Genomic DNA, 13,419 nt, shown 5'->3' with positions numbered 1-13,419 from the left:
AAGCTGATGGCGAATAACCAAACTATGAATGCACAGCCTAAATTTCGAGGTATAAGTTAAAAAAAAATGAATTCATATATAATTTTTGATTTACTAGGAATATCTACCCATAACAATATTTTATTTATTTATGTAGGAACTGAGGGTGTCAATAGATATTTGTATGATCAGTTATGGAAGTTATGTGCTGGACCTTTGTTTGATCTCCCAAAAATTGGAGAAGAAGTTTATTATTTTCCTCAAGGAAACATAGAGCAGGTAAATGTTTTTCTATGAATAATTTCACATTGATTCTCCTGTTTTGTTATTTAATAAAATTTTCTACAATCTTATGATATTATCAGCTTGTAGCATCAGCAAATGACAACTTGTGCCAATTAAAACCAATTTTTGATATTTCTTCAAGAATTCATTGTAATGTTATTAGTATCAAGCTTAAGGTAAGTATCTTTGGTATTTGATGTTTCTTGTAAATACGCATGAGATCAATTGGCTTAAAATTGTACATATTGTGGTTTTAATAGTATACATTATCATGATTTTAGGTGGAGACCAATACAGATGAAGTTTATGCAAAAGTTTCGTTGTTGCCATGTTCACCTGTAAGTAGAAAATTTTATATTTTACTTATGAACTAATAGTAACTGTTATTCTAATATATGTAAATAATTTTATGAATTTAATTATTTAGGAAGTTGAGATCACGTTTCCTAATGACAACAATGAACAAAACATTAAATATTTTACTAAGGTGTTAACTGCTTCGGATATCGGCCCACATGGTGATTTTATCTTATTTAAAAAAGATGCCATTGAATGTCTTCCTCCATTGGTAAATTCATTTAATAAATACACCAAATAAATTCATAATTGACTTAAATTGTAAGCTTTTTATATAATACTTTGTATTAAACCTTTTTTTAGGATATGTCACAGCTAATACCGAGTCAAGAGATAGTTGCTAAAGATCTCCATGATCATGTCTGGAAATTTAAACACACTTTTAGAGGTAGCTAAGTTTTTTTTTATATCAAAATCGTTTGGTAGTAATACTAATTTTTTTATCTATAAATTATCAACTAGGTACACCAAAAAGACACCTTTTCACATCTGGTTGGAAAGAGTTTGTAAAAGGAAAAAGTTTGGCCGTTGGAGACTCTTTTGTATTCCTTAGGTATATACATTTTGTCATTTTATATCTCCTTTGTTTCTTAATATTTTGTATTTTAAGTATATTTTGTTCAAGAGGAGAGAATGGGGAATCACGAGTTGGAATTAGAAAAACATCTCATCAACAAAGCGACATGTCATCATCTGTAATTTCAAAAGAGAGTATGCACCATGGTTTCATTGCTTCTGCATCGAATGCTATTCACACCAAATGTATGTTCGATGTGTTTTATAAGCCAAAGTAAGGAAAACACTCTGTTACTCTACTTAAACATCATGAGGATATTTAATTTAAATAAGCATACTTTAATTTATTCTTGATATGATGATACTAGGTCGAGCAAATTCATTGTCAACTGCGACAAATTCTTAGATGCAGTGAACATGAAGTTCAATACAAGTTCAAGATTTACTATGAAGTTTGAAGGACATGATTTCAATGAAATAATGTAAGTTTTTGACACTCATATTATTTTTTTATTCTAAATGTGATTACTTACAATTTTTTTTTACTTAAAAGATATTCTGGGACAATAGTAAAAATGGAAGATTTCTCCATTTATTGGAAGGGTTCAGAATGGCGAAACCTACAAGTAAAAATTATTCATAACTTATCTTATTATATTATTTAAGAATATGATTTAAAAAATAAGTAAAATCCACAAACTTATTTTAATAGGTACAGTGGGATGAAGCTGCAACAATTCCAAGACCTAATAAGGTCTCTCTATGGGAGATCGAGCCTTTAATACCTTCATCAAACATTCTCAAGTCAGTTATTCAAAATAACAAACGCCAACGCGAAATAAACGAATTTGGTAAGAAAATACTTTTTTAATAGTTTATGCTTCTTTTTGGATCAATTATCATCATATTTCTATATAAAAGTTCAAATATGGTAATTCCTACGTTGACTTAAAGCCAATTAATTGGAGAATCAAGCATAAAATATTCGACGAGTCTTCCTCAACTTATTTCATAATGAAACTAATGATTCAAAAAATTTATCTGGTTGGCTAATGAGCTATGCAGGTCCTATTATTTCCAAACCAGATTACAATGACCAAATGGTCCAGTCAACAAAAGAAAATTCAACCACCAATGCATCTAGTAGCTTCAGATTGTTTGGAGTTGATCTAACGGCTTCTAGCAAAGCAAGAGATGTTTTGGAACCACTCGAATCATACCAAAAGAATAAAACTTCTGAAATCTTTGAAGAAGAAAATCTTGATCAAACTCAAGCAGTGACATCACTAACAGAAATCCAAAGGAAGGAACTAAGTTTTACTACAAGTAGTACTAAGGTATGAAAAAGAGCATCATCTACTTATTTTTTCTTCTTATTCAATTCTAAAATTATTTATTATTAATAACTATAACATTATAAGACATAGGCTTTCGTAAACTTAATCATGTTATTTTAAATAAAAGATCAGACTTATATATGGTTGCAAACACAGTTTTATTCTCATACAGCAGATTTAATATTGATAAGAAACTTGCATAACTTTTTTAACAGATTGAGATGACTATATTTAGTCACAAACACTTGATATGTTTATTGATCAGGTTCACATGGAAGGTGTTACTAGAACTGTGGATTTAACTGTTTTTGATGGATACAATCACATGATCGTTGAACTAGAAAAACTCTTTAATATCGAAGGCAAGTTGCATATGCACAGTCAATGGAAACTAACTTTTAAAGATCATGAAGGAGATATGATGCTTGTTGGAGACGATCCATGGCCGTAAGTTTCCACTTTCTTCTTCTCCTAATTTTTGGGAAAATAAAAACTTAATGTGTTTTTGATTTTGTGTAGGAAATTTTGCAATATCGTGAAGGAAATAGTCATATCTTCCAAATAGGATGCCATAAAATGAAATTTGAGAATCAATTCTCTAAAAGTGACTCAGAATTTACAACAATAATTTCACCATCAGACGTGGACGACAGTCAAAGAGGAGTTTTGTTATTTTAATGCTTTTTTATATAATATTATGGATTGGTCAATGTTTGCGTGGGAAGTTTACTTTCATTAAGTCTTCGTTTAACCTTTGTTTTTAACTTGAAGAGTTTGGTTTTATGTTATGTGTGATTTTTATTATTGTGATTGCTCTTCTTTATTTTTTATCAACTTTTTGTTATAAGGAGATTAAGACTCAGTTTCGTTGCATTTACTAAATTTCCTTATACAGTTACTGAGATAGTTTGAATGGGACTATGTTCTGTTTTTATTTTGGCGATGTAAATTTTAATCATTTTCTTATTTTAAATCATCTTGTTTCATGTCTGCTCTTATGTGTTTTTGGTAAGTTGTTTTATATTTCATTTTGTTTGAATTGTGCAAGTATATATTTTTATTTCCATTTCAATATTAGAATTATGGTTGAGTTTTTTTAAAATTATGTATGTAACCTTTTAATTTAGTTATATACAATAACTGTAGATCTCTTATTTATATCATGTAAGCAAACTTTTATTTTGTTTGTAGTAATAACATCAATACTATTAAAACATAAGCACTTTTTATCTACTTACAAATAGTTTAGATTTGACTATTACATTTCTTTAATTTTTTATTATTTCTCCTACAACAAAATTATTTATTATTTAATATATACCATATCTAATCTATTATTTTAATATTTTCAAAATAATATATTTAAAAATATATATATTCTTAAATATATTTTTCTAAGATTGCATTTTAATAATATATTTTTAATATCTTTTTATATAAATGTACACATACATTTATTTTTAATATTTACTTTTAAATAATAAAATTACAGATTAATAATAACTATAGTTACAAACAAATATTAAATCATTTCTGATTTATTGAATAAGAAATAACATTTTTATGATATTTATATATACATAATTTATATTCATAATTAAACTACTAGGACAATTAATAAATATAAAGTAGCTTAATCTATTTATTACTATTTTATAAATTATAAAATTAAATAATAACATATATTCATGAATTTTAAAATATACTTTAAATTATTAAAACAAAATATTAAAGTAATATATATAAACTAATAAATAATTTTATACTTTAATACACATATTTAAATTAGAATATTAAATTTAATTCAATAGATTTATCAAGTATAAGACGGGTTGAATGACATATAATTAATTTATATAATAAAAAAAATTGACCAGTATAAAAATTAAAAATAAAAGGTACTGTAATTTAAAGTTTGAAAATATAAGTAAAATTAATACGGGACGGGTTATGTAAATGAATTATCTTATAAAATTATATTCATGTAAATTTTAAATAATTATCTATTTTGTAAGGACAAATGTTTTATAAAAATACATATGTACAAAATTTCTAATTTTCAGTAAATAAATTTTTGAATAAAAATTAATCTCGCGCTTTTAAAACGCGGATCAAAATCTAGTATACTTATTAACATTTACCAACTAAACTAATGGAGATTTTAGTCAAAAATAGTTGAAATATTACATATTATTTTCAGGGCTGGAAGCACATGCTACCCCAACTTCTAACCAGGGCCGACACTGCTTACATCGTGATGAAAATCTTGTATAGGTTTATTCTCTATTAATCTATTTATTGTTGTAAATCATTTCTCTAGGATTCGAATCCAAAATCTTTTAATTTAAAAACATTAATGACTTCTTAGCTACTGGAGTAAAAAGACTTCCACTAAATATAGGTTGCGGATACTGAAACTAGAAATGTTCCACGTATTTTGGTTCTCCCGTGTGATTGAGGTCATCTGATTGAGAGACTGGTTAGATACCAACTGTTATCTTTGGAACAGTCAATGAACTTGATCGATTTTTTTCTTAATCTGAGTAGGAACAAGCTAAGATGGAAGATATTTCTAAAAACATGAACGTTCAAGTAGAAGAGTTGTGGAAGAGAGTTGAAGAGTTCACCAGGCTTCACTATACCTCATAAAATCAATGCCATAAGCTCTGTTTTTTTTTTTCATTTTAAAATTAATGCTTTCTTGAGTTTAGAGTTTTTTTTTTTTTTGTAACAGAGTTTAGAGTATTTTGATTTGTTACATCATATTCTAAATGGATTTGGCATTTGTAATAGCTTGGATATGTTGTTTTCTTTCTTAATCAAACCGACCCTCTTTTTGGTCCTTTAGATTGAAAAATTCGTGAATCACTTTGTCGAAATGTACTCAGTTTTAGTGTTTGTTGGGTATTTTATGCCTTTTCTATGTGAAATTATTATGCTTATAATTAAACAGATACTATTTGCAGAGAATTCTTTGCTTGTGAACGCCTCTTCTCAACTTTTCAGTATTTGTTATACAATAAATATATTGGAAAGTAATATTCCTGATATTAAAAATCATAAAACAAATCTTGTGCTATCAATTTCTTGAACATTTTATTACTCTTGAAGGCACCTTCGATTCCTTAATGAGATCTAGATTATTCTTTGCTCTTTTGATTAGGTTATCTTGTAACTAAATAAAACCTAACCTCTCTTGTCTCAGCCTCCAAAGTCCCCATTACTGATCATTATAGTAAAAAAGAGTGTGACAATCAATATATTTATGTATAATATAGGTTTCTACTTATGGTGATGTTATGATCTGGAGTTTTTCTTCTCTTTACATTTATATTTTCTATTACCAACATCTTGAAAATGAGAAATCAATTTTGGATTTTTCTATTTTCTCTGGTTCTACTAAACTTCATATCCCAAGTACGATGTAAAGCTACAAGACCGGTAACTATGATCCGACCAGAGTCACCGATTCGGCCTGAAGGTAATACGACGTTCTTGGATGGAACAACATGGTGTGTGGCTCGACCAAGTGCGTCTCAGGCTGAGCTACAGAGAGCTCTTGATTGGGCATGTGGTATTGGGAGAGTTGATTGCTCAGTCATCGAGAAACATGGTGACTGTTACGAGCCGGATACGATATGGTCGCACGCATCCTTTGCGTTTAATGCGTATTATCAAACCAATGGGAACAATCGCATCGCTTGTTACTTCGGTGGAACAGCTACACTCACCAAGATAAACCCGAGTAAGTTTCTTGCACCATCTAGGGTACTACAATGAATAATCGATTAATTTGACAAAATATATCCCCTTATACATAAAAATGCTATGCCCTATTTTATATATGGATTTACCCATGTATATTTATTTTCTAAAGATTAGATAAATTACACAAATTGGATTTGAGATAACTTCTCTAATAACATTTTTGTTATAACATTATATTTTCCGCGATTATTTTATTTATGGGGATTACGTAATAATAGATGGGATATTTTGTATGTTGCTTGCAGGCTACGGAACGTGCTCCTATGATGTATCCAAGTAAGAACCCTAATGTCATATTTCGTTCGTTATGCTTTTTAAGTATCATTTTGGTTGCAAAAGCTATAAGCTTCTTGGTTTATTAATTCAGATCGGAAGTCTCCTCCGCAAGATCTCTAGCAGAGTACAAGCCACGGTGGATGTGGCTGATGTGCATAGGACTTTTATTGTTTTTATATCGGCGAAGCTAACATCTTCACCGAAAAAAAAGCCAATATTGGTCAAATATATCAGTTGTGCCAGAATATTTTTCCTAAGAGAAAAGGTTGCAAAGATTTTGTGGTTTTCTAGCAGTTAAGCTTTATGTTTAGTTCTTCGCTTTCCTCTTGGGTTTAGAATCTTACAAAACCCTTTTATATTCCTTCCTTATTGTTACGAAAGGTTTATTTTCATGTTCCTTTAATAATAATATCATAAATAGCTTTATATAAACTCCAGTTGTGAAATGTAATCATTTTTTTCTTTCAAACTTAAACGAAACGATACGTTTGTGACTCTGAACTAAACAATATATAAGCATGTGGTTCTGAACTGAACCAGCCAAAAATTTCGATTTCTGGTTCAAACTCGGTTAAAATTAGGTTCTAAACCGATTAGTGATATCAGTTCGGCAGTCGGTTAATTCAATTTATAATGTTTATTTATTTTTAGTTTCAAACCAAACTAATTTCTACTAATACTTTTAACTTACTGAACCGAATTTATTTGTAAATAACTGAATTTAAACGAAAAGAAAAAAACATAAACGCTGGTTCAATTCGCCAAAATTCTGAAAAGTTGAATCAACCGAACTGAACTACATTTTTGGTTCAATTTTACAAATTTTCCGGTTGACCCAAACCCCCCCAGACCACATACATAAAGCCACTTAGACTAGTTCTACAAGGCCCATTACATTCGGGCCCATTAATAAAATCTAATTATCAGCAGAGAGAGTGCCTTTCTTCTCCGACCAACCCTAAACCATCCATCGACGCCGGAGGTAAGATGAAGGAAGAGGAAGTAAACCGGTGCCAGATTCAGAACTGGTACCCGAAATTCAAATCCCTAACCATCAAAACCAAACTCCACAAGCTTCCAGAATCGTTCATCAACTACCTCCTCGACGACTCCGTCCCCTTCCTCCTCCCTTCCTCCGTCACCAACCAGAACGCCATGCCTAACAGAATCCACAACCCCGACGAAGAAGACGACGATTCATCATCATCAGACGACGAAACAGATCCTCCCCCGCCGCCGTCGCCGTCGTTCCCGGAGCTCGAAATCGAGATCAGGGACTCAATCGAAGCCCTAGGCGGATCCATCTTCCCGAAGCTGAACTGGAGCGCGCCGAAGGACGCGGCGTGGATAAGCCCCTCGCAGAGTCTCAGCTGCTCTTGCTTCAGCGAGATCGCTCTCTTGCTCCGCTCCTCGGACTCGATCCTCCACGATCTCTGCAACGCGTACGATTCCTGCAGCGATGATAAAGCCTCCTCGAGACCGGAGAGCTTCTTCCTCGCGTTGAGGAAGTGGTACCCTTCTTTAAAGCCAGAGATGGAGTTTCGTTGCTTCGTCAAGGCCAACGAGCTCGTTGGGGTTTGTCAGCGTGAAGTGACGACGTTTTACCCTGTGCTTGTTAGCGAGAAGGAGGTTTTCAAGGGGTTGATTGAGGAGTTTTTTGATGTGAATGTGAGGAGTGTGTTTGAGTTGGAGGATTATGTGTTTGATGTTTATGTGACCAAGGAGAGGAGGGTTAAGGTTGTGGATTTTAACACGTGGTGCGGGTCTACGTTGCCGTTGATGTTTAGTTGGGAGGAGCTTGAGGGGTTTAGGAGGGTTGGTGGTGAGTTGGAGTTGAGGATTGTTGAGAGCCGGCGCGGTGTGCTTCCGGGTTTGAAGACGGCGGTTCCTTATGATTATATTGATGTGAGTTGTGGTAGTGGGTGGGATCAGGTTCTTAAGAAGGCGGAGGAGGAGTTTAGGGATGAGTCGGATGAAGATGTTGTTTGAAACTTACTTTGATTGTTTGTGCCTCTTTGTTACTGTTTTGTCTTTTGTTGTGCAAAGAGAGATTATGCTTGAGAATTGTTCTGCTTTGGTTTCTCATTCGTTGCAACTCGCAAACTTGCTTTAGATGATTGGCATTAGTTGTTTCGTTTGCGGTAGACCGGTATGATTCGGTTCGGTTTATGGCTTTACGGACATATAAACCAAAAAAATTTAAAAAAAATCAGGGTTAAGACAGAAGCTGAAGACGGATGATGTCAGAACATTTGAGATTGCGAACTTTGTCTATATAACACAAATCAAAGCACTCAACTATCTGGCTAGGTAGATGCTTGTTGATAATAAGTTTTTAAGACCGTCATAAAAAATGATTGTGTAAGAGCGGATTACGAAACTTCGCATGATTGTGTTATTTCTTGATGTATAGACTACGGTTAAGAAACTTAGAATAGTGTCTTTGTTACAGAATAGTGAGGTTTTTTACTTCTTCTACAATCTCCTCTGAGAAGAGTGATGAAGAAACTAAACAGTAAGTTTTGAATTTGTGCACATAGAAAAACGTATTCCTTCAGTGTGATAGTACTTGTTGAACTCTTGGTTTTGGTTTCAGGATAAACATTATTCCTGTTAAAGTCCCTATTGGAATATCAGAGTTCACATCTTTGCGTTTCTTGTTGTATGGTTTTATTATCAGAGGCAGCTTTAAACATTTTTCTATTGGGGCTTGATTTCTTCAATGTTGCAGAATAAACTCAAAAGGTAGATGAAACAATAACATATTCTTGAGTTAAATAAAAAACAGAGTTATTCAGATGCAAGACACATTAACCCTATGCATCTTGGTAGGCAGGTCGCCTATATTTAATAATAGTCATCATCAGAATGGTCACTATAACCTGCAAAGCTATGGTAGTAATCATTAGCTGCCATGAGAGGCCATGGGCTATCTTCATCAGATGAATCAATGTCGTAGTAATTCCCAGCATATGGGTAATCATCAGTCGAGTCATAAGGTAGTCTCAATACTTTGATCTTCTCCGAACATAGCCTCGTAATCAGATCTCCGACATTGTAAACGTTGAAATAAAAACGTAAATCAAGATGTACTAGGTCAGGACAATTATCAAGAATTGCGTTTAAGCCACCATTTGTTAATATATTTCCAAAGAGCTGAAGGAAGCGAAGTCCATGCATGGTTTCCGCTATAGCTAGGGCATCAACATCACTCTCGTAACGAGGACGCAAGAATCCAATGCGGTTTAGCTTCAGCGTCTTCAGATTAGGAAGAGACTGCCCTACAATTTTCAGAGATTCTCCGGACAAAGAGCAGTATGAGACCTCGAGTTCTTCAAGCAATGGAAGTTTCACAATTGCTTCGGTAAGTCCATCAGTTGTTATTGGAGAGCACATAGCAAGTCTAAGGCTTCTCAGGTTACTTGACCTGCAAGTAATTGAGTGTTATAGTTAAAAGAACTGAAGCCAAGTAAAAGACAAAGAACCAATAAGAGAGAGAGAGATGTTTTACCTGTCGGCGATGTAGTTGAGGAGAGAATCAGTACCGAAATGCCAAATGTCAATCTCAACCAATCCTCCCTGGCTACGATCAACTGCGTGACGGCACATCATCTCGAGGTTCAACACCAAGTCTCCAGAGTTACGCATGTCAATCTTCCGCCACATGGCAGTGTCTTTACAGACACGACGCCATGACGTACAAACTTTCTGAGCGTTTTCCAATATATCAATCGAGCCAAGCCTGCGTAGGATCAATGACGTCAATTCAGACGGAAGCTCAGCCCAGCTTCTACACTCTCCGGTAAAAAGCGGTGGCTCAGGAGGAAACAGTCCAGAGGAAGAGGATGAAGCCATTTTTGTCTGATGATCTCAATGTTGTCTCAAGTCCATCTATTTAAATAAAGGGAGTGAAGTAAGTTTCAAGTCTCAAGACTTCTCGTAGGCATCACACCCTCACTAAATGACTAATATGGTTCCAATGAAGAGAGGACAACGGCAAAAGAGGAAGAGACAGACCATTTACTCTAACGGTCAAGAATATCTCACGTATGTCCATTAAATAAGGGAGTGAAGTAGTTTCATTAAATAGGTGACTGAAACAGTTTCAACTTTCAAGACGTTCATATGACCATATCTCAACGGTATTATATATCTACAACATAATTTAGGGCGGCTTGTTGACCATATCATAATTCTATTACACACACGGGCCGTGGAAAATAGTTAGATACTAAATATTTGATGTGGATCAAAGTATAGTATATGTTCCTGGAATAATGTTTTTGACTCGGATGCCAAGTCATTGTAAGACCAGAACTAAGATGATGTGAGCTTGGCTTGGCATCCTCTTCAGCCATAAGAGATTCATGTTTCCACTAGAGTTTTGATGATTGCTTATTGTGAGTTTAAAAAAGCGCGCATCCGCGCACATGCATACTTTTATATTATTTTTACACAAGTGTGTATTTTTTACACAATGTCAGGGAATTGTGAGGCTTCATTAGCGTGTTCAACGTGTCATGTGATCATGATGGTGAACATATCTCCTCCATTATTAATAATAACGGATCATCATCTGCTTTCTCTGAAACCAGGACTTTGCTTATAGAAAAGTAGCTGGAATTGTATTAAGATGATACATAATACTACAAAAAAAAACTTGAAGAACCAACAGATGATGAGAATGATATGCTTGATCTTGCTTTCGGGCTCAGTGTTATCATAACACAGAAACGTAAATTCCCTCTCTTTCTCTTAAACCAAAAAGAAAAGATCTATATCTCATGTTAACAAAAGAAATGTTTCAGATCACGACTAGGATGCATGGTCATTGCAAGACCAGAGCTTGATGGTGTACGTTTAGTCATTCCTTCAGCCACACGGAACTTTGCGGTTGATGGATTTGTTCCAAAATCTCATTAGTTTTCGGAGAGACGGTCCCATCGTAATGCTACAATTTAATGGAACCAGAAGCAGTACAAGACCATAAAGACGATTAATGTCTCTTTTAAGATTTTTTTGATGGTTGTGTACTGAGAGAAAACAATGTCTCAACTTTGCGTTTATTATCCGGTCTTACTTTTGAATAAAAAAGCTTTAATTCTCACTGGCAAACGTCCTTGATATCTTTAATGTAGCAGAATAAACTCACAAACTTTTACTAAACTGGTAACAAGGGGCATACGGATAATCATCTTGAGATGTGTAACATATCGTAAATAAGTTCCAAAACATGAGTAAGCATGATGCAACCAAAAGGTTCTCTCAAAACTTTGATCTTCTCGGAACACCTCTTCCTCAGATCTCCTGAAAGTTTAACGTTGCGACACTCACGTAGATCGAGATGTTCAAGGTTGGGACAATTATCAAGAATGGCGTTTAAACCAGCGTCTGTTAAATTGTTTGCGAAAAGCTGGAGGTGGCTAAGTTTGGGCATTGTTTCAGCGATTGCTAGAGCATCATCGTCACTCTCGTACGGAAAACGCATCAACCTCAGGCGGTTCAGCTTCAGCGTCTTGAGATTAGGACAGGACCTGCCCACAAGCCTCAGAGATTCTACTGAGAGTGGGCAGTATGAGAACTCGAGTTCTTCAAGCAGTGGAAGCTTCGCAAGAGCTTTGGCAAGTCCATCGTTTGTTATTAGAGGGCACATTACAAGTCTAAGACTTCTCAGGTTACTTGACCTGCAAGTAATTGCGTGCTTAGGACCGGTCTAACTTATAGAAAAAACTTGCAATGTTCTACTAATAAATACTCCATCTGTTTTTAAAATATGCATATTTTAGACTTTTCACATATATTAAGAAAATTCATTAAATATGCATTGTTTTTTGTGAATAACAATTTTTCATAACTTTTAGTCAATAGAAATTCAATAAACATCATTAATTTTTTTGAAACTTACAATTTTTCATAAAATCATACATTCAAAAAGTAAAAAATGTATCTTTTTGAAAGAAATTTTTTTCTAAAACATACATCTTTTAGGAACGGAGGGAGTATAAATTTATATTTCATTCTTCCTATAATTTTTTTATAATACCCTATATACAACTAAAATTTTTTGTAAAAGTTGGGATACCCTAAGCGATCGGTTCTTTTGATTGTGTTCCTGACCGGGCCTGCTTATAGTTCAAAAACTGAAGCCAAGTAAAAGATAAATAACAATAAGAGAGAGAGACTTAATTATAACCTTTCAGCAATGTAGTTGAGTAGAGAATCAGTAGCGAAATTCCATATGTCAATCTCAACCAAACCTCCCTGGCTACGATCGACTGCATGACGGCACATGATCTCGAGGTTGAGCCCCACGTCTACTAGGTTACGCATGTCTACCTTACGCCACATCTCAGGGTCTTTACATACGTGACGCCATGATGTACACACCCTCTGAGCGTTTTCCAATATATCTATCGAGCTGAGCCTACGCAGGATGGATGACGTTAGTTCAGACGGAAGCTCCGCCCAGTTTATGCACTCTCCTTCTTTCATCACCTGAGTCAAAAGAGATTTTGGGAGGTGCAAAAACTAGGTTTTTCGGAGCGTTCTGCTTCCGTCTCTTATTTACGGTTTGGTCCTAGTAACATGTAATAACAAAATTAGTTTAATTATTCAAAAAAAACATGTGATAACAAAATAATTCAGGCTTAAGTATAGTAAGCCCAGTGGCTTAAGTATAGTAAGCCCAGTCTTTAATCATGTATCACAAATTGTGTTAACGCCTTTCTAAACTGAACCAAAAGGTGGTCCACTTTTTTTTGAAAAGAGTTTGTGACTGGCGTTGCAAGGAACATGTTTAAAACTTACATCCTCAAAAGCTACTCTTGAGGCATTGAAGAGGGCACATACATACGTCCACTAAAACTGCTTATGGTGTTACCTAGAAAGATTACATGAACGA

At 34.0% G+C, this 13,419-nt stretch overlaps 6 protein-coding genes across 6 annotated transcripts; 3 read left to right on the top strand and 3 right to left on the bottom strand.

The window, feature by feature from the left end:
• The first annotated feature begins 6 nt into the window (after positions 1–6).
• Positions 7–3,660, top strand: LOC106359438 (putative auxin response factor 21). Its single transcript, XM_048740191.1, has 12 exons — positions 7–49; positions 137–258; positions 345–440; positions 546–602; positions 692–832; positions 925–1,009; positions 1,084–1,411; positions 1,506–1,619; positions 1,691–1,763; positions 1,850–1,988; positions 2,203–2,474; positions 2,740–3,660. The coding sequence occupies exons 1-12, from the start codon at positions 7–9 to the stop codon at positions 2,923–2,925; spliced, it is 1,656 nt and encodes a 551-aa protein (XP_048596148.1). The 3' UTR covers positions 2,926–3,660.
• Positions 3,661–5,580: 1,920 nt separating this feature from the next.
• On the top strand, positions 5,581–7,015 carry LOC106358638 (glucan endo-1,3-beta-glucosidase 12-like). The gene is made up of 3 exons (XM_013798460.3): positions 5,581–6,219; positions 6,488–6,518; positions 6,610–7,015. The coding sequence occupies exons 1-3, from the start codon at positions 5,832–5,834 to the stop codon at positions 6,707–6,709; spliced, it is 519 nt and encodes a 172-aa protein (XP_013653914.3). The 5' UTR covers positions 5,581–5,831; the 3' UTR covers positions 6,710–7,015.
• Positions 7,016–7,436: 421 nt separating this feature from the next.
• On the top strand, positions 7,437–8,630 carry LOC106360385 (cell division cycle protein 123 homolog). The gene has a single exon (XM_013799974.3). It carries the CDS (start codon positions 7,506–7,508, stop codon positions 8,505–8,507), a length of 1,002 nt encoding a protein of 333 aa, XP_013655428.2. The 5' UTR covers positions 7,437–7,505; the 3' UTR covers positions 8,508–8,630.
• Positions 8,631–9,275: 645 nt separating this feature from the next.
• LOC125577676 (putative F-box/LRR-repeat protein 23) lies at positions 9,276–9,914 on the bottom strand. The gene has a single exon (XM_048739274.1). It carries the CDS (start codon positions 9,912–9,914, stop codon positions 9,366–9,368), a length of 549 nt encoding a protein of 182 aa, XP_048595231.1. The 3' UTR covers positions 9,276–9,365.
• A 111-nt stretch (positions 9,915–10,025) lies between these two features.
• LOC106358639 (F-box protein SKIP19-like) lies at positions 10,026–10,373 on the bottom strand. Its single transcript, XM_048740190.1, has one exon. The coding sequence runs from the start codon at positions 10,371–10,373 to the stop codon at positions 10,026–10,028; it is 348 nt and encodes a 115-aa protein (XP_048596147.1).
• A 1,284-nt stretch (positions 10,374–11,657) lies between these two features.
• Positions 11,658–13,081, bottom strand: LOC106360387 (F-box protein SKIP19-like). Its single transcript, XM_048739273.1, has 2 exons — positions 12,712–13,081; positions 11,658–12,202 (listed from the first exon to the last, which is right to left on the bottom strand). Exons 1-2 carry the CDS (start codon positions 13,008–13,010, stop codon positions 11,710–11,712), a joined length of 792 nt encoding a protein of 263 aa, XP_048595230.1. The 5' UTR covers positions 13,011–13,081; the 3' UTR covers positions 11,658–11,709.
• Between the last annotated feature and the right edge of the window lie 338 nt (positions 13,082–13,419).

Source organism: Brassica napus, chromosome A9, assembly GCF_020379485.1.
Source record: "Brassica napus cultivar Da-Ae chromosome A9, Da-Ae, whole genome shotgun sequence".
NCBI classification, from domain to species: domain Eukaryota; kingdom Viridiplantae; phylum Streptophyta; class Magnoliopsida; order Brassicales; family Brassicaceae; genus Brassica; species Brassica napus.
This window is presented reverse-complemented; position numbering and strand designations above follow the sequence as displayed.